This window comes from Lissotriton helveticus, chromosome 6, assembly GCF_964261635.1.
Source record: "Lissotriton helveticus chromosome 6, aLisHel1.1, whole genome shotgun sequence".
Taxonomy (NCBI): Eukaryota; Metazoa; Chordata; class Amphibia; order Caudata; family Salamandridae; genus Lissotriton; species Lissotriton helveticus.
Window position 1 is genome coordinate 1,863,553,439 of NC_136067.1, and position 19,951 is coordinate 1,863,573,389.

Below are 19,951 nucleotides of genomic sequence, written 5' to 3' on the forward strand. Positions count from 1 at the left end.
CTGAGCCAGAGTAAAATACTAAACCATGGCACTGTTGCTATGTTTAAAGCCCTAAGGAAAGGGATGGGAATGAAGTAATTGACGACTGACGACCCCTGAATTATCCGTGAACCCTTGCACCCCCTCACGGTCTCTTGTCCTCCTTCGTCGTTGTCCCTTTCCTGCTCATGGATTCTGACACTGCTCAGTACCCCTTCTCACTGGGTCCCCCGGCATTCTCTGTCCTCTCCTTTGGCCCACTCTGAACTTTCAGCACTGGGTACCCTTGGCGCCCTAGACTGCCTGCCGCTTCCCGGGCCTGGGCACCTCACCCAGCCACCGCCTGGGCGCCTTCCCCTTGTTCTTATAGTGGATATTTCTCATCCCTTTGCCGAGTCACCTGGGATTGGTCGTAAGTATTTCTTTCCATTAGCATTGGGTCATAACTCACCACTGCATCATGTAATGGTTTGTAGAAAATCCTTTCAATTTTTGTTAGCCAATCAGAATTTAGCTGCTCACAAACCGATATCTGTGTTTTGCTAACAGTGAACTGCCCAATGGACGAAACAGCTTCTTAGCTTGTCAGATTGATTTTTAATTTAAATGCTCCTTTCACAGACCACAGTTCATGAACTTTAAAACCAACTAATTGAGGGCTGCGTGACATCTCTTTTCTGCAAATTTCAAGAAGGCTACTGAGCAGATTTACAACCAACAAAAATAACAATCTATTCAGCGAAGTGATACATTCATACCAAATTTTCAAAAAAACGTAGCAGCGGACCTTACAATGCCGCACCTAACATCCAGTTCCAACTCTGTCCATAAATTTTTGTGCTGCCAACCCCAACGCCAGCTGCTGTTTGGCGTTGCTGTGCCTTCCAGATCATACAAGATGCTTAGTTCAATCTTTTGTGGGGGCGCACCAATATGAAGTCCAAAAACGAAAAAGTGTTACTCATATAAGTAGAAGAAGTTCTTTATTTGTTTTTATCCGTCCTGTTGAATACAAATCACCAAGCAATTTTTACAACACTGATCAGCCAACGCGTTTCACTCCTTTTCCACGGAGTTTCTTCAGGGCTGAAAACAAAGTAGAATATAAGTGAACTGCTGAAACTTACATAAATCATGGTTTGATTATAGTTTTCCTGTTTCACAGTCCATTTACAAAACTATAGGCGCAGTATTGGATAGTACTTGGAAAGTCCATTAAAAACAAGATACAAAGTATCTTACAAAAAAGCAGCATTAGAGAGAAATTCATATAACATTTGATAATCATTTTACATTCTTGTAGATTTAAAAAGTACATTTTAAAACATGTTATGCCTCCCGACATACTCTATCACAGCATAGGTTTCCGCGGAAGGGGGGAAAAAGCTAGCTACGCAGAAACATACACAGTTAGAGGGGTCGAGTACACATCCAAAAGAATATACGACCATCCAACCTAACATAACTGAATAGATTAATATACTACTTTATAGTTTGCACCAGGACTCTTTGTCTCTTTACTATATTTAGAATTCCAACACTTTCTTATATTTCGTTTTTTACAAATCTGTGCTTACATTCATACCAAATTTGGTGAAAATCTTTTCAAACTCTGTAGCAGAACAAACTTTTAAATGATCGACGCAGGGTTCATCATGTACAATTCTTGTTTACTTTAAAATAAAAACGCACTGTTAATTGTTCAGAAATACATGCCTCGCTTATACCCGAATGAAAATCTCGGTAGCATGTGGTCTTTAATTTGTTTTCCCAGCGCCCTTTGGTAACAAAATCTCATATATCTGTAAATTCAAATGTAATGTGCCTTTAAAACACATCTAGTAGTGTGTGTCTATTCCACACATTCCCTTGATTGACATGTAAGAGAAATCTCTTTTGAAACAAGTCTCTGTATATTGACCAACAGCACCAGGATTTATTGGCAACTTGTGGTATATCATAATCTACATTGGTATATCATAATCTACATGGATTGGCCTGCGCATCGAGGTCAGTGACTGTGTATGTTCCATACATAGTTTTCCTCCTCCTTCAATCTAATACAATAACCAGCGTTTGTTGTATGCATGCGTGACTTTTGGTAATACATACAATCTCTTTAGTGCCATAATTCCTGTGTAAAATATAATTACCAGGCACCCGAAATAAAACCCTACTCTGCATGCTTTGCCCTCCACGCATTGCTTGTTTTGTGCCTTATACATAGCTTTGACTTCATTTCCCACGATATTTTGGATGTCTTCCGCTTCCCATGCATTGTCCACAGACACAGTCATCATGACATCGTTAGGGCGAGAATATTTCAGTAAACCGAACTGATCACACAGAAAATAGAATACGGTAGTACACTATTGATAATTAAAAAAATATTTACATTGTAGAATATAGTATTGATGCTTGCAATATACATACACCCATACATATCAAAAACAGTAACTCACGAAGTGTAAACATGACTAGCCATGTCAGAATGCATTTTTCGAAAGAGATCGATTTAGATATTTTCGTGTGTGTGTGTGTGTTTATTTCCAAGCAGACTTCCTTCACAAACAGAAGGGGTCGCACTCTGGCCAGTATAAGGTAACCTATTTATTTTTATAGTGTGCCCACCATGCAGAAAACACAAAGCAAAACACCCATTTCATAATAGCAAAGGAAACAAGCATTTGCAATGCAATAGGTCTTGCTTCTGCGAGAGTTTGAGCTATTCGCATTGTAAATGACAATGCCTTTTATTTATGTGTACTCTGTACTTATAGCCTTTGCTTACAAACAAGGCTGGCAATAACTGCGCCTCTTTTACTGCCAGCCTTCATTCTCGTAAGCAAGGACTATCTGTACATAGTTCGTGTTTACCCACCGCTTGCAGGTTTTCATAACATATAAATTAAAGGCATAGTCATTTACAATGCCAATAGCTCAAACCCTTGTGAGACCCTATTGCATTGCAAATGTGTGTTTTCCTAAATGCATCCTGTTATCCTTAGAGGAAGAGTTTAAGAAGAAAATATTTATTTTCTTCAAACATTTGTTTTACATTTGCCAGTGGTCCCCTGGATCACTGCCTGCTCTCAAACAAACTTTATTTATTTTTACATTCACAAAGGAAGAAGGGCCTCAGTGGGACCCCTTGACTCTTGCTTTAACACCCCAACTCAGGAGTCAATAATTTTTCAATTTTTTGCAACTTGCTTTTGGTTGCAAAACATTGATACATTGAATACCGATTTCGTGTTTGAAGGGGCAGCCTACAAAACGCCATTTCCAAATACCGACTCAGTATGAGGCAACTATTGTATTGTATTGTAATTGCATTTATATAGAGCTTACTACCCCTGACGAGGCGTCGAAGCACTTTTTCAGCGAGTAGCACGCTACTCCGGGACCCATAGAGGATTAGTGTTGAATTAGAATAGTGAAACATGCAAGTAATTTTAAGTGGTGGATAGTTTAGTCAGTTATTTGGATTTGGAATGATAGCAGAAGGATAGAGGAGGACAAAGGTTTGTATTTATATAGCGCTTGTTGACGCACGCTATTCAGGAAGCCTACAAAGGATTAGTGGTGAATTAATATGGTGAAATATGAAGTAATTTCAGTGGTGGATATTCGTCAGTTAGTTGGAGTGAGAAGGATAGCGGAGGGATAAAAGGGGAAGAAAGATTTGCATTCATATAGCACTTGTTACCCCTGATGGGCGTTGAATCGCTTTTCTGGCGAGTAGCACGCCACTCCGGAACCCATAAAGGATTACTGTTGAAAATTAGTATAGTAAAAAAAAATATGAAGTAATTTGAGTAGTGGATATGTTATTCAGTTATTTGGGTAGAATATTAGTATAGTTTAATATGGAATCTGAGAAGTGAACATGTTAGTCTGTTAATTTTGATTGAAAAGGATAGTGGAGGGATAAAAGAGTGAAACATTTTTTTTTTTTAGGTCTTAATAATAGCAGGAGGTTTTTGGATGAGTAAAAAGGAGTTTTGGAGGGGAGGACTCAGAGGAAAGAGTTTAGAAAGGTTTGTTTTAGGGGATCGGTATAGTATAAGAGGTGTCAGATGACACAAGGAGGGGTAGAGTAGGAGAGAGTCTAGAAAGGGTTATTTTGGCAATCATAGTAGTGGTATGGGGTTTGGGATAAATGAGAGAGTGGGCGTAGAGGATATATTGATAGATGTATAGGATGAGAGATAGGGTAGTGCATTGGAAATGCTAAATTAAAAGAAAGCGATAAATATGTAGATCCATAATTACATTGAAAGTATATGTGTTGCAAGAGTTACAAAGTGTGGTGGTGTGCAGTGTGTGTGGTGTGCAGTGTGTGTGTTGTGCGTTAGTGTTATTATGGTAGAAGAGAGAGGAGGGTGTTTGTTGGACAACTGATGGAAGGATGAATATACGTTTGTTAGTGATAAAAGGTGGTGTGTTAGGTGTAATTACAGCAGGGAGAGTGTGTCTGAATGGGATGTAGTTATGTGTAGTGTTATGTTATGTTATGCTATGTTATGTTATGTTATATGCTGTTTTGTAACGCGCACAATTACTACCGGAGTATCCTGGCACGGTATACCGCTGGGGAACCCGTCCTGGCTTTCCCTGTGGGTTGGTCCCTACTGGGAGTCCCCAAGGTGGAGCCAGGCATCCCCGGCGTGGATGGGGCCGTTGTGGAGATTAGGCAAGCTAATGCCCAGAGTTACCGAGTGGGACCCCTGGTTAGAGTAGGCACAGAGGCGAGAATTATCGAGTCCGCTGACCCTGGTCCACGACCCTGCCGCGTCGGGAATTGAACCCTGGTCCCGGGCCGACTCCTGCTTCCGGGTCTGCCGCCTCTAACCAGTGAGCCACACCACTCCACTTGATTGGTATTGTGTTAGTGATGCAGGTATTGGTTAGTGGTATAGGATAGAGTTGTGTACTGTTTGTAGGTGAAGGTGGATATGTGTGGTAGTTGAGATAGTAGGGTGTGTAGATGGGGTTTGATTGGGCTTCTAGTGCAGCATTTCTGGCCCTAGTCCCGACCAGGCTCGTACAGGCTCAAACAGGCAACTGCCTTTGGCCTCGACGCCCGGGCTGAGACGCCCTAAGCCTGGCCTTTTTTATAGCCCTAGTAATCAGGTGACCCCTTCAGCCAATGGGAACCCTAGCCCTAACACTATCCAATCACAACACTAGCCCTAAAATCTAGGAACCAATGGGAGACCAAGACCTTACAGCCAATCTTAGCCCTAGTCCAAGCACCAAATCAGTTCAAAACCAGTAGTCCCAAAACAAGTCCATGCAACCAATGACACAGGTAGCCTTAGTCCCTACTTCCAATAGAAAGCCTAAACCTACTCTAAGTCCCACACCGAGTCCAGCAACCAATCACGCCAGAAGCCCTAATCATTACTTCCTATTAAAGGTCTAACCATAGCCATTGTCCCACCCTACTCCCAACAACCAATAACATAGGAAGCCCTAGTCCCTACTTCCAACAGAAATCATAACCCTAGCCCTAGTCCCAACCATACAATGATTGAATCACAGACCTAGAAACCAATCAGAACCCTCAAATACCCAACCAATGAGGACATTAACCCTAATCCAATAGAAACACCAGACACAACCACCAATCAGTGTAGACATGTACCAACCACTAGCAGACCATATAAGGTCCCAGCGACCTCAGACAAGGTTTGCTGGCCAGGGAGTTGGAAGCTGCTTCTCCTGTTCAGAATCTCCTACGACACAGACAGGCTAAATCCACACTTTGGACTTCAGCAGGTAAGGGCCTCACTAACTTGAAATCTAACAATACTGTTTGAATAAAACTTTACTCCCCCTGCTGGCCAAAGAAATGTAATTGCACAGGCCCTAGTAAAACACAGTTTAAACAGCTCACAGAAGCACCCTCTGATGTAGAAAAATCCCTGTTGCTGCGGTGGAAGGCAGGGGGTCTGATTTCACTTGTTTGTGAACACAAAATGGTGGCTGGGAGTGCACTGTTTTAACATACAGGTCGTAGCACGGAGCAAAGGAGAAATTGGGAGGGAAAACAGAATTGTCACCAAGGAATGAGAGGAACAAACTGCAGAGGTTGGACTGCAAATCCTACAATTCAACACACTAAATGGAGGCAATCATGGGGAGGAAAAACCACAAATTTAAAACACAACACAGGTGATAAAATATGCAATTACAGGCAGGCTAAAGCTACAATTTTTAACTGTAACAACCACAGGCATAGACAGTAAACACAGAAAGTGAAAATCGTTTTTTAAACAACTTTTTGTCTTGGGAAGAGACAGCACTAGTCTGTCTCCTTACCACTTCTTGGACCCTGGTCACTGCAATCTGGGGCACAGGTAGGATGCAACTCACAAGATGGAGGAGAATGATTTGGGGTGCACCCAGCAAGGGCTTATCGGGCCTGGGCAGGTGCGAGAGGAGGGCTCAGACTTGCCTGGTAGCTGAATAGCCAATGATCTGCTGGCCTGGGGGTAGGGGCTGGGCAGCTGCGTCTCCTGTTCAGAATCTCCTAGGAGACAGACAGGCTCAATCCACACTTTGGACTTCAGCAGGTAAAGGGCCTCACTAACTTGAAATCTAACAATACTGTTTGAATAACACTTTACTCCCCCTGCTGGCCATAAAACGAAGTGCACAGGCCCTAGTAAAAGACAGTTTAAACAGCTCACAAAAGCACCCTCTGATATAGAAAAATCCCTGTTGCTGGGGGAGTCAGTAAAAGATTACAGATTTCTAAAATGAGATTAGTGTATTTAAAAAAGCATTCTTGAGTTTCCCAACCCTGATTTGGGATGTTTGCAACCATAACATGCATTGGCATAGCCAATAGGTCTCGCCTTTGGGACATTATAAGAGTGTTAGCTATTTACAGTTGGTTGTTTTTTGTAATTTTTCATGTCGCATGTTAGTCTTGTATAGCACTTCATTTGAAAGAGCTAACAATAATTGACAGTCAATAAATAGAAAGCTTATAGACACTCCAACCTACGGTTGAACATCACACTATGGAACTCAGAGGTGACTTTACCTGTTTAAGCCACCCCCTTAATTACATAGGCCCGCACATTTTAGAAATCTCCTTCCCCCTCGCCACTTTTTTTCCACCTGTAAGGCCCTGTTTGTTAGGTCTGAGGAGTTAGTGGCACAAACTAAAGTGAAATATAGTTTCCCTAGGGAGAATGCCCGGTGGTGCCCGGGGTAGCATGATGTCAATAACTACTGGGGAGCCCTGGAACTGGACCATACCCTGGGAAAGTACAGAGAGCCTGCTGTGACATTGCAATAATGTTCACTTAAAGGTACGCGTGCCACAGAAGGTGCCTGCTGCGGCCCGCTAAGTTCAAAGGTCCTGTGATGGTAATCGCCGAACCGCGGTAAAAATGTAAATAACACTTAATAGCATCCCACATACTGCAGTTCGTAATCCAGTTGTCCTATTGTGCAATTGTGAATGATGGCTGTAATTGAAAGACAGTCTGGTTCAATGTCCATCATAGTCCGCTGACACATGTGATTATGTAAAGGCACATTGCTTTCACTTGAAAAGTCTCTAAGTAAAGTCAAGGATCAGAAACAGTCAAGAGAAAGTATGTAAACCCTCCCTTGTTCCCTTTCTCACCTTACGCAAAGTAATCTTCGGATAATCCTTTATTTGCGTTATGGTGAGCGGGTCATACTTCCCAATTAAATCGACAAAACACCTCAAGGGTTAAGGGAACCCCCAACCCTGCAGGGCAGCTGCAGAAATGCAGGCACGTAGCACCCTGTCGTTAAACACACCAGAAGAAAAAACACCGAAGTCCAGTTTCTGTGATATTCAAGGTGTTTTAATTCCGCAATAAATTCAAGCAGCTTGCCAGCTGTCTGCTTTATTCTGATGAGTTTCTGCTCATTTGAGCCTTGGTCACAGTTGAATCAGTTACCAACATACTGTTATCATGCTTTAATAGCACCAGTCTGTCATATGTCTTAGTGATTGAAGAAGACTCCATTACCCACAAAGCACTCGAAAGGTGATGTTAATCGCCGAACCGCAGTAAAGATATAAATAACGCTTATTTATTTATATTCTTATATAGCGCCTGAATAGACTCCCGAAGGGGTATCTCCGCGCTTTGCCAAAGGAAGGGTTTATTTCTAAAAAAACAATGGCTCCTGTGGAAAATTACTCAAATAATATGGTAATACAGCTGCACAATGGCAATATAGGTGATTTGAAATCAGACGAAAGGCAAGTAGGTGGTATATACACTGAAGAATATATTTGAATACCAGCCAAAATAATTACTGATTTTGCACATATACACAATATACACATATTATATACACTTATACAATTAGAAAGAAGTGCATTTGTGTCCCAAGTGAATGATTTTAAACAAAAAACAAATTATTTACAAAAATTCATATAAAAAAGGGAAAATAACAAGGGGATTCTAGTGTGAATTCGTTTTTTGAAAAGAAAGAAAGCGACCTCTTAGTTCACTTCAAAATTAATATTTCAGTTGACCAATAATGCCAACTTAAAAAACGGTCTGCTTCTTTACAGGTTGTCGACGACGTTTCGACCTTGTATGGATAGAAGGTCTCTTCAGGACTCACTGTATATGGGACACCTAAAAGACGAAATTAAATAATAATTTTGAAAACGATGGACCAACACTTTTTTTGGGGAACTAAGTATGATTTCAGAAAGGAGATTTAAAATACCTGCAATTTGCTGGTAATTAGGTGTGTACACGAACAGTGACACCGTGATGAAAGTGAAAAGAAGCAACTTACAGAGATCCCAGCCGGGACCTAATTATAAGAAAAAACGACAATTTTGGAGGAATAATAACTTAAGGTGTGGTCAACTGCCAAATATGCACACGTGCATTGAAATGGCGATCCAAACTCACCCCTGTCGTGACTTAATTCGTGGTATTCTTAATTTTTGGTTCGATTTTATGCAACTTGTCCACGGTTCAAAAATGCCTAATAACGCAAAAATAGTGACAGAATAATGTGTCTAGTCATGTCTGCGTTTTGCCATACAATAACATACCACCCGATAACTGTTTACACTTGCGGTACTCACCTCCGAGCACTTGATAGTGCTGAGAGTGGATCAAGGTTGTCGAAGTGTAAGGGGCTCAGACGGTGCTGGCGCTGTAAGTTAACAAAGAGACCCATTTCAGAATGATAAGGTCTAACTCTACTAAAAAATACTTGTAAAAACGGCCCCCTCCTGAGGGTTCTCACCTTTGGTACTAACGGTAAACTCCGGACAATCCCGTGAGTGATGGCGGCTGCACAATGGCAGTGCTTACCGATCGGCAGTGCGGAGAGCTACAGACATGACTGAGGAACTAATGAAAACTCTTCGCTCAATTGCGAGTTCTGTCTTGTGAGTTTCCAAAGGCCCATGTTTGCCACTGTATTTTCGATTACCCGTTTATTTCTGCAACCGGGAAGTTCTTTAGTCTATTCTATTAAAACATTTTTCTCTGTCATAGTGCAACCGCTAGAAAGTGGCGCTTGAGGGATTCGAACCTGTGAGTCATTGTCCCAATGTTATGTAAAAGTCTGACAGCGTTAGTCCCGTGAGCTACTTGGACCGCTGACAGTGACCCTTGTCAGAATGATAATTTAAAGAATTAGCGGCCGGTCTACATTTAGGCATACCGGGAAACACATTTTTTGGGGGTAGACCATACATGATTGATTATAGCCAAGCGTCAGCACTGCTCAAAGAGTAACAATTTCTATATGGGCAGCTGCAGTACAATCAACTAGGGAAGAGCATCTTCAGGCATTTACATAAATGTTGAGTAAAGGTCTATCCTTCGTCATAACTGAACCCACAAACTTTTTCAACCTAAAGACTGAAATCTATCAGTTTTTCAGAAAGGTGCGGCTGAAATTCTTTTTCTTAGGGAAAGAGGAAATGAGTCAGGATTCAGTTACTAATCTTAGACCACCCTCATTGTTTTATCCGACAAATGGTATGGTGCCTCCTGAGGTGATTGTTTTTGAGCGAATGGTACTATCAGGAATAGAAGCCATGAAAAGAGAACGCAAATACATTCCCTATAACATTTCACTTGAAGAACGCAATGCCCTTGATGCCCTCAAACAAGACCAGTCTATCATACTAAAACCGGCGGATAAAGGGGGAGGGATAGTCATACAGTCAAGGGCCAACTATGATAGTGAAATAATAACACAGATCTCACAAGAAAAACATTATAAAAGATTGAATGGGGACCCAGCAGCAAATATTGCAGCTAAGATTCTAGAACTTACCATTGAAGGTTTAAATTTGGGTTATGTCAGCAAAAAAGAATTCGATTTCCTAAATTCAACACATCCTAGAATACCTGTGCTATATACAATCCCGAAAATTCATAAGAGTACCACTAATCCACCAGGGCGTCCAATTTTGTCTGGGTGCGGTTCAATCTTGGAACCAGTAGGGAAATATATAGACTTTTTCATGAGGGATTTTGTACCAAAACAGGACTCGTATGTACGTGACTCCATGCATTTGATCAATCTTGTAGAAGGGAGACCATATGATGTAAATAAGGAATGGCTAGCCACCTTAGATATAACATCTCTCTATACAAACATACCACAAAGAGAATGTATGCAAGTCATCAAAGATGTTTTAGATACCAGACCTAGACCTATGCAGGTTCCTACATCTTTTATCATACAGCTGCTAAATGTAGCACTAACTCAGAATTACTTTGTGTCTAACAATATATTTTACCAACAGTGCTCCGGGACGAGTATGGGAGCCATTTTTGCTCCAAATTTGGCAAACATTTACATGGATCATATGGAGCACCAGTACGTTATGAGCCCTATCAACGTATACCGTCCCAAAATTCAATGTTGGAGACGGTATATAGATGATATTTTTATGATATGGGCAGGTAACATCGATGAGTTTAGACTATTCGTGACATATCTTAACACAATTCAACCGCACTTGCAATTTACTGCAAACATTGACAAGTTGAATATCCCCTTTTTGGATCTAACCATCCAACACGATGAAGGTATTTTATATACATCACTACATAGGAAACCAACTGAACGAAATACCCTCCTCACATATCAAAGTCATCATCCGAGAGCACTAAAAGATGGGCTACCGTATGGCCAGTTTTTAAGACTGCGTCGTAATTGCTACAAAAAACAGGACTATATGAGAGAAGCTGAGATTCTAAGAAACAAACTGTTGAGCAGAGGATACCCCCGAAAATTACTTAACAATTCAATGAAAAGGGCGTGGTTTTGTCCAAGAGATAGCCTATTGAGTCCAAAAGTAAAGAAGAAACAGGACAAGTTAATTTGTGTTACTACGTTTGGAATACACACCAATAAAGTTCGTAAACTAATTAACAAAAACTGGAAAATAATTTCTAATATTGAACCTAGCATTGGGGCCCCAATGTTTGCGTACAAGAGAGGCAAAAACATAAAAGATCATTTAATCAGGTCTTCCTTGGAGGAAACCGGAAACAGCACAGGGACACAACAGACACTATGGGAACTTCCAAGTGTATGTGGCAACTATAAATGTGGCAACTGTGTTGCATGTGCATTTACGACTAACACGAAAACTTTTGAACTAAAAAATGCTAAATATAACTTGGACTTCTTTGCAAATTGTAACACTAAAAATGTAGTGTATTGTATTGTATGTCCTTGTGGATTGCCCTACATTGGACAGACCCAACAGGCGATTAAGGCACGCATCGGGCAACATCGGAGCAGAATTAGGAACTCTGTTCTGAATGCTCCCTTTGTGCAACATTATGAAGAAAAATCACACACGGCAGACCAACTGACATGGCAAGTCATTGATAAGGCACAGGTTCCAATAAGAGGAGGGGACCTGTCTCAGATACTCCAAAGATTAGAGTGTCGATGGATAGAGCGCGTCAACTCGATAGAGGAGGGATTAAACTCAGCAGAGGAGTGGCGTGGTTTCGTCACCTCATTGAATGGTTGACATCCTTATTTATGGTATATCTGCTTTAGTCAGTGTGTCTCTGGTTGACAATGGAGATAACATCGCTTGCTGAAATGTTTAAATATTATCACATGTATGTGGTTATGTGTATGTGCAATACATGATAATATTTATGTAAATGCCTGAAGATGCTCTTCCCTAGTTGATTGTACTGCAGCTGCCCATATAGAAATTGTTACTCTTTGAGCAGTGCTGACGCTTGGCTATAATCAATCATGTATGGTCTACCCCCAAAAAATGTGTTTCCCGGTATGCCTAAATGTAGACCGTCCGCTAATTCTTTAAATTATCATTCTGACAAGGGTCACTGTCAGCGGTCCAAGTAGCTCACGGGACTAACGCTGTCAGACTTTTACATAACATTGGGACAATGACTCACAGGTTCGAACCCCTCAAGCGCCACTTTCTAGCGGTTGCACTATGACAGAGAAAAATGTTTTAATAGAACAGACTAAAGAACTTCCCGGTTGCAGAAATAAACGGGTAATCGAAAATACAGTGGCAAACATGGGCCTTTGGAAACTCACAAGACAGAACTCGCAATCGAGCGAAGAGTTTTCATTAGTCCCTCAGTCATGTCTGTAGCTCTCCGCACTGCCGATCGGTAAGCACTGCCATTGTGCAGCCGCCATCACTCACGGGATTGTCCGGAGTTTACCGTTAGTACCAAAGGTGAGAACCCTCAGGAGGGGGCCGTTTTTACAAGTATTTTTTAGTAGAGTTAGACCTTATCATTCTGAAATGGGTCTCTTTGTTAACTTACAGCGCCAGCACCGTCTGAGCCCCTTACACTTCGACAACCTTGATCCACTCTCAGCACTATCAAGTGCTCGGAGGTGAGTACCGCAAGTGTAAACAGTTATCGGGTGGTATGTTATTGTATGGCAAAACGCAGACATGACTAGACACATTATTCTGTCACTATTTTTGCGTTATTAGGCATTTTTGAACCGTGGACAAATTGCATAAAATCGAACCAAAAATTAAGAATACCACGAATTGAGTCACGACAGGGGTGAGTTTGGATCGCCATTTCAATGCACGTGTGCATATTTGGCAGTTGACCACACCTTAAGTTATTATTCCTCCAAAATTGTTGTTTTTTCTTATAATTAGGTCCCGGCTGGGATCTCTGTAAGTTGCTTCTTTTCACTTTCATCACGGTGTCACTGTTCGTGTACACACCTAATTACCAGCAAATTGCAGGTATTTTAAATCTCCTTTCTGAAATCATACTTAGTTCCCCCAAAAAAAGTGTTGGTCCATCGTTTTCAAAATTATTATTTAATTTCGTCTTTTAGGTGTCCCATATACAGTCAGTCCTGAAGAGACCTTCTATCCATACAAGGTCGAAACGTCGTCGACAACCTGTAAAGAAGCAGACCGTTTTTTAAGTTGGCATTATTGGTCAACTGAAATATTAATTTCGAAGTGAACTAAGAGGTCGCTTTCTTTCTTTTCAAAAAACGAATTCACACTAGAATCCCCTTGTTATTTTCCCTTTTTTATATGAATTTTTGTAAATAATTTGTTTTTTGTTTAAAATCATTCACTTGGGACACAAATACACTTCTTTCTAATTGTATAAGTATATATAATATGTGTATATTGTGTATATGTGCAAAATCAGTAATTATTTTGGCTGGTATTCAAATATATTCTTCAGTGTATATACCACCTACTTGCCTTTCGTCTGATTTCAAATCACCTATATTGCCATTGTGCAGCTGTATTACCATATTATTTGAGTAATTTTCCACAGGAGCCTTTGTTTTTGTAGAAATACTGTACCCAGGCTCCCAGTGAGTAGGGTTCCCCTGTTAAATTCCTAAAAGGAAGGGTTTAAGCATGCTGATCCATGGTCAGAGGAAATAGTTGGACTGTAGATGAGGTTTAGATGTTCACAAATAGGTGGGTTTTAAGGGACTTTCGGAAAGCTAGGTGATTCGTGATTTGTCTCAGTGTGTGGGGCACTGAATTCCAGAGTATAGGTCCAGTATGGGCTAGTGCACGGCCTCCCTGTCTAGATTTTTTTATCCTAGGTACCTGTATTAGCTGTTGGTTAATAGAGCGTAAAGATCGTCCGGGTACATAGGGGGCGAAGACTTTCGCCAAAAACTTGGGACCACTACCTGACAGACATTTGTGGATGGTACATAGGATTTTAAACTGAATGCGTTGCCGCATTGGGAACCAGTGTAGTTTAGTCAGCAGAGGGCGGGAGGAAGTCCTCGGTGGAACATTAAGGAGTAGCCTTGCCGCAGTGTTTTGGACTATTTGCAGTTTGTTGATCTGTTCTTCATTAGCTGACAAAAGAAGACCATTGCAGTAGTCCAATCTGCTGATAACTAATGCCTGGATCAATGTCTTCTTGTGGCTGTCAGGTAGGTATGGAAAGACCCGTCTCAGCAATCCAATGGCACGAAAACAGGTACCAGCCACTTGGTTGACATGTTCTTTCAGTGTTAGCGCTTGATCGATTAGCACCCCCAAGTTTTTGACAGTCTGTTTGGGGCTGGGAACAGGTCCCAACTCCAAGGGCCACCACTCGGGGGACCATAGTGTCACAGCCTCCCCAAACAACATTACTTCAGTTTTTCCTACGTTACACTGTAAACAGTTCTTAGCCATCCATTCAGCCACTGCCCTCATTCCGTCTGCAAATGATTTTAATAATGCAGGCGTGAAAGTTTTAAAAGGGAACAGAAGTTGGGTATCATCGGCATATGATACCGGGGTGAACCCAAAGGATCTCACTAAGTCAGCCAAGGGGGCCACGTACACATTAAATAATGTGGGCTTAGGCATGAGCCCTGTGGCACTCCCTTGGTGAGCTCCCTAGAGATGGATTTGTGGGAGCCCAATCTGACTTCTTGAGAGCGGCCAGAGAGAAAACTCTCTACCCAGGACAGCGCCACACCCCCTAATCCCACATCCCTCAGACGACCGAGAAGCACCTTGTGTGACACCGTATCGAAAGCAGCGGATAAATCCAACAGCACCAGAATCATAGATCCTCCTCCATCCAGCGTCATCCTGATGTTATTGGTCACTGCTAGGAGGGCTGATTCGGTGCTGTGGTTGGGCCTGAACCCAGATTGAGAAAAGTCCAGGCCGTCCGTTGCTTCGATATGTTTGGATAGGTAGGTGTTCACGTGCTTCTCGGTCATCTTACTGATGAATGCCAGGAGGGAGATGGGCCGGAGGTTTGAAAGATCTGTCCATGGGGATGCCGTTTTTTCCTTATTGGGTTCACCACCGCTTTCTTCCATTCCATTGGGACCTGTCCTTGTGCCAGTGAGATGTTCATCACACATTGAATGGAAGGTCCCAAAAGGGAAATCAAAGGGGCGACCATTTTGGCAGGAAGGAAGTCATTGGGGGACCCAGATTTTATATGGCTAATGAGGGGGGGAAGATCTGTGTCGCAGATAGGCGGGAAGGATAATAGTTGATTTATATTTTGTTTAGGGGAGTTATGAGGGAGAGGATACTTATTCCCAGTGCCACTAACGGCCGTTATCTTATCATAAATGAGTTTAATTTTGTTTTCAAAAAACACCGAGATCTCGTCACAGAGTGTCTGAGAGAATTCGTCGGTGGCTTTCACTGGCTGTGGGTTTAACAAAGCTCTGTAATATTTTAAACAGCTCTCTTGGACAATTATCCGCTTCTGTAAGTTGTTGGGTGAGACTGTTTTTTCTGGCTTGTTTTATGTTTTTATAGTAGGTTGACTGGGCCTCTAAATATATTTTCTTCTTCTCCTCATTTCTAGTTTTCCTCCATGCTTTTTCCGCTCGTCTGCATTTCTGTTTCTCTGTTCTAAGTTCCTGTGTGTACCAAATTTCTTGTTTGGAAGATGGGTATTGCTTGTGTAGCTTTAGTGGGGCCAGAGTGTCAATGGCTTGCTTAAGTGAGTCATTGAACCTGTCCAGTGCAGTATCCGCCGAGTCCTCGTCTGAGAAAGTTGGTTGTTTCCAACTTTCCAGCAGCTTCTCCACGGATACTTTGTGCCACTGTCTACGAAAAATTGGCGGGAGTGGTTCTTTATTTAGTAGTTTGGTTGAGCCCGCTAATATGAACTCTATCAGAAAATGATCTGACCATTGAATTTCCTTAGCGGGTGAGCATCTTACTTTGGTACAGTTGGAAAAAAGTAGATCCAGAGTGTGACCACCTATGTGTGTAGCACCACTGTTCTGTGCTGTGAGTCCCAGGGTGGAAAGATCCGTGATTAATGACGTTGTTTCAGGGTGTTCTGGATTATCCATATGCACATTAAAATCTCCTAGGAGAATAAAATCCTCCTTGGATTTAAAATGGGGGGCTAGTAACTCAAAAAGGGAGAGAGCAAAGTCAGGATCAGATCCCGGCGGACGGTAGAGTAAGGCACCTTTCCAAGAGGTGTGACCTGGCGCGGCAATTTTAAAAGTCATCATTTCAAGTTTTGGGCTAGACCTTTGCTCCAAAATCGTGACTTTATGTATATTTTTATATATGATGGCTAAGCCACCTCCAGTTTTGTTAGCTCGATCAAGATGCAGGATCTTGTATCCTGATGGCACCCCTAATGCAATGGCTGTAACCGTATGAGGTTTCATCCATGTCTCTGTTAGAAAGCAAATGTCCGGCTGCATGGTGTGTACTAAATCCCATACCTGATGTTGATGTTTGGGAAAAGAGCGGACATTTAGGAGAAAGCTCTTCAGTCCCTCTGACGGAGAGGGTTTTAATGTTTTATCCTTCATATTCCTAACTGAGAGTGATTGAAACTGACATTTCATACATGAAAAACAGCCCTCAAGATTATGCCAGGGAATTTTAGTGCAGCATGATACAGATGGTTTTAAAGCAAGTAGGAGTTGAGCGGTGTACATGTATTTCTTTCTACCTAGAATAGCAGGATCCGAGGATATAGAGCCCATTGCCCCTATGCCCCGTCCTGTCGCGGACGGGCGCAGACGGGCAGCTCTTTGGCTGGTCTTCGGCGTGTCTTCGGCTGCGCGCGATCGCTGCGCGCTCAGGAAGGGGCGAGGGCTAAATAGCCCCAGAAGTTGAAGCACTAGAGCGCTAACCGCTCCTAGTGCAACCGGAAGTGCCTGCTCACACCTGTCCGCCCTCCGCTCAACGGTGCTAGTCACCCTGTCGGACCAGGGCGGGCAGGAAGGAAGTAGAGCCTCTGGCAGATCAAAGTCAGGTAAAAAACAATCCAGCTACTGCTCACCCTCCTCGTTATCAGGTAGGGGAGCGGCTATGTGAGGCGGCTATGTGGCGATGTAAGTGCCAGTTTAGTTATGCGGTGCGATGTAAGTCTCAGCAGGCGCAAGGAAAAGTGAGTTTAAAACACAAATTATCACAGTATAATTTTTAAAATGCTAAAAACGCATGGAGCTCAAGATTGCCAACCGTCCTCAGCAGCGGGTCGGGGACACTGCCACCGTCACCTTCCCACAGCGAGTCTCTGTTGGTGCTCCGCCTAAATAGCCCCAGAAGTTGAAGCACTAGAGCGCTAACCGCTCCTAGTGCAACCGGAAGTGCCTGCTCACACCTGTCCGCCCTCCGCTCAACGGTGCTAGTCACCCTGTCGGACCAGGGCGGGCAGGAAGGAAGTAGAGCCTCTGGCAGATCAAAGTCAGGTAAAAAACAATCCAGCTACTGCTCACCCTCCTCGTTATCAGGTAGGGGAGCAGCTATGTGAGGCGGCTATGTGGCGATGTAAGTGCCAGTTTAGTTATGCGGTGCGATGTAAGTCTCAGCAGGCGCAAGGAAAAGTGAGTTTAAAACACAAATTATCACAGTATAATTTTTAAAATGCTAAAAACGCATGGAGCTCAAGATTGCCAACCGTCCTCAGCAGCGGGTCGGGGACACTGCCACCGTCACCTTCCCACAGCGAGTCTCTGTTGGTGCTCCGCCTAAATAGCCCCAGAAGTTGAAGCACTAGAGCGCTAACCGCTCCTAGTGCAACCGGAAGTGCCTGCTCACACCTGTCCGCCCTCCGCTCAACGGTGCTAGTCACCCTGTCGGACCAGGGCGGGCAGGAAGGAAGTAGAGCCTCTGGCAGATCAAAGTCAGGTAAAAAACCATCCAGCTACTGCTCACCCTCCTCGTTATCAGGTAGGGGAGCGGCTATGTGAGGCGGCTATGTGGCGATGTAAGTGCCAGTTTAGTTATGCGGTGCGATGTAAGTCTCAGCAGGCGCAAGGAAAAGTGAGTTTAAAACACAAATTATCACAGTATAATTTTTAAAAAAGGCTAAAAACGCATGGAGCTCAAGATTGCCAACCGTCCTCAGCAGCGGGTCGGGGACACTGCCACCGTCACCTTCCCACAGCGAGTCTCCGTTGGTGCTCCGCCTAAATAGCCCCAGAAGTTGAAGCACTAGAGCGCTAACCGCTCCTAGTGCAACCGGAAGTGTCTGCTCACACCTGTCCGCCCTCCGCTCAACGGTGCTAGTCACTCTGTCGGACCAGGGCGGGCAGGAAGGAAGTAGAGCCTCTGGCAGATCAAAGTCAGGTAAAAAACAATCCAGCTACTGCTCACCCTCCTCGTTATCAGGTAGGGGAGCGGCTATGTGAGGCGGCTATGTGGCGATGTAAGTGCCAGTTTAGTTATGCGGTGCGATGTAAGTCTCAGCAGGCGCAAGGAAAAGTGAGTTTAAAACACAAATTATCACAGTATAATTTTTAAAATGCTAAAAACGCATGGAGCTCAAGATTGCCAACCGTCCTCAGCAGCGGGTCGGGGACACTGCCACCGTCACCTTCCCACAGCGAGTCTCTGTTGGTGCTCCGCCTAAATAGCCCCAGAAGTTGAAGCACTAGAGCGCTAACCGCTCCTAGTGCAACCGGAAGTGTCTGCTCACACCTGTCCGCCCTCCGCTCAACAGTGCTAGTCACCCTGTCGGACCAGGGCGGGCAGGAAGGAAGTAGAGCCTCTGGCAGATCAAAGTCAGGTAAAAAACAATCCAGCTACTGCTCACCCTCCTCGTTATCAGGTAGGGGAGCGGCTATGTGAGGCGGCTATGTGGCGATGTAAGTGCCAGTTTAGTTATGCGGTGCGATGTAAGTCTCAGCAGGTGCAAGGAAAAGTGAGTTTAAAACACAAATTATCACAGTATAATTTTTAAAATGCTAAAAACGCATGGAGCTCATGGAGCTTAACACTTTCGGTGCTCATGACGAGCTCAGCTCGTCATGAGACACAGTGGCGCTGTGCTCATGATGAGCGGAGCTCGTCATGACTGCCGCGGAACGCCCACGTGGAGATAATTCCTTTGAAAGAGACATTACCACCTACTATGAAAAGGACGTCATCGAGTCCCCGTTTGCATCTGCCCTACACCCACAATGGAGAGTCCTTTGTGCAGGCAGAAAACAGAAGCGAAAGAGACTCGGGCGAGACAGTAACACTGTTTTATTCAATCAGGTTTCCGTTTCCCCTTTGAAGGCTAGCGTCTGTCCTGTGCTTTCCCATGACGCTCCTGGTACCGTACAACTACCCCTTTTGTTGTAACGCACTGGTGATGCTAGTCTTCTGAAAGGAAGGCTCTCGTTAAGAAAAGAACACAAGCGTGCACGCCTCGCGCTCAACCCTGTGCGCCTGTACACGCTAAGGGTGGACGGGTGGGGGGGGAGTGCGGCCGAGAGCACACACAGTGTTTCCCTTGCAGGAGCAAGCAGGGGCACTGCTCCTGCAGTGGAATCGCCAAACGTGCACGTGTTGCTATTGAAAGCAATGCAACGCATGCACGTTTTTTGCCGAAAAAGCGAATCGATTACAAGAGGTCCCCTGTGCAACACATGCACATTGCGTAGGCGAGACCTAAAAAGGATTTGTACATTTGTGTAGCAGTAAAGTAGTTTTGAAAGCACTTGCTGAAGAGTTCCTTATATATCCATTAGTTTTCAGGTA

The 19,951-nt window shown here is 43.4% G+C and overlaps 1 protein-coding gene across 2 annotated transcripts in view; it reads right to left on the reverse strand.

The window, feature by feature from the left end:
- GPATCH2 (G-patch domain containing 2) overlaps positions 1–19,951 on the reverse strand; it is a 657,478-nt gene that overhangs the window by 602,985 nt on the left and 34,542 nt on the right. The window contains exon 1 of one of the 2 annotated variants that reach the window (XM_078649788.1): positions 772–1,065. The exons of the other annotated variant lie outside the window; for it this stretch is intronic. Within the exon in view, the coding sequence (XP_078505914.1) occupies positions 772–872 (101 nt within the window). The 5' untranslated portion in view covers positions 873–1,065. Of the gene's footprint in view, positions 1–771; positions 1,066–19,951 lie in introns of those variants that run through there. 2 annotated transcript variants of the gene reach the window in all.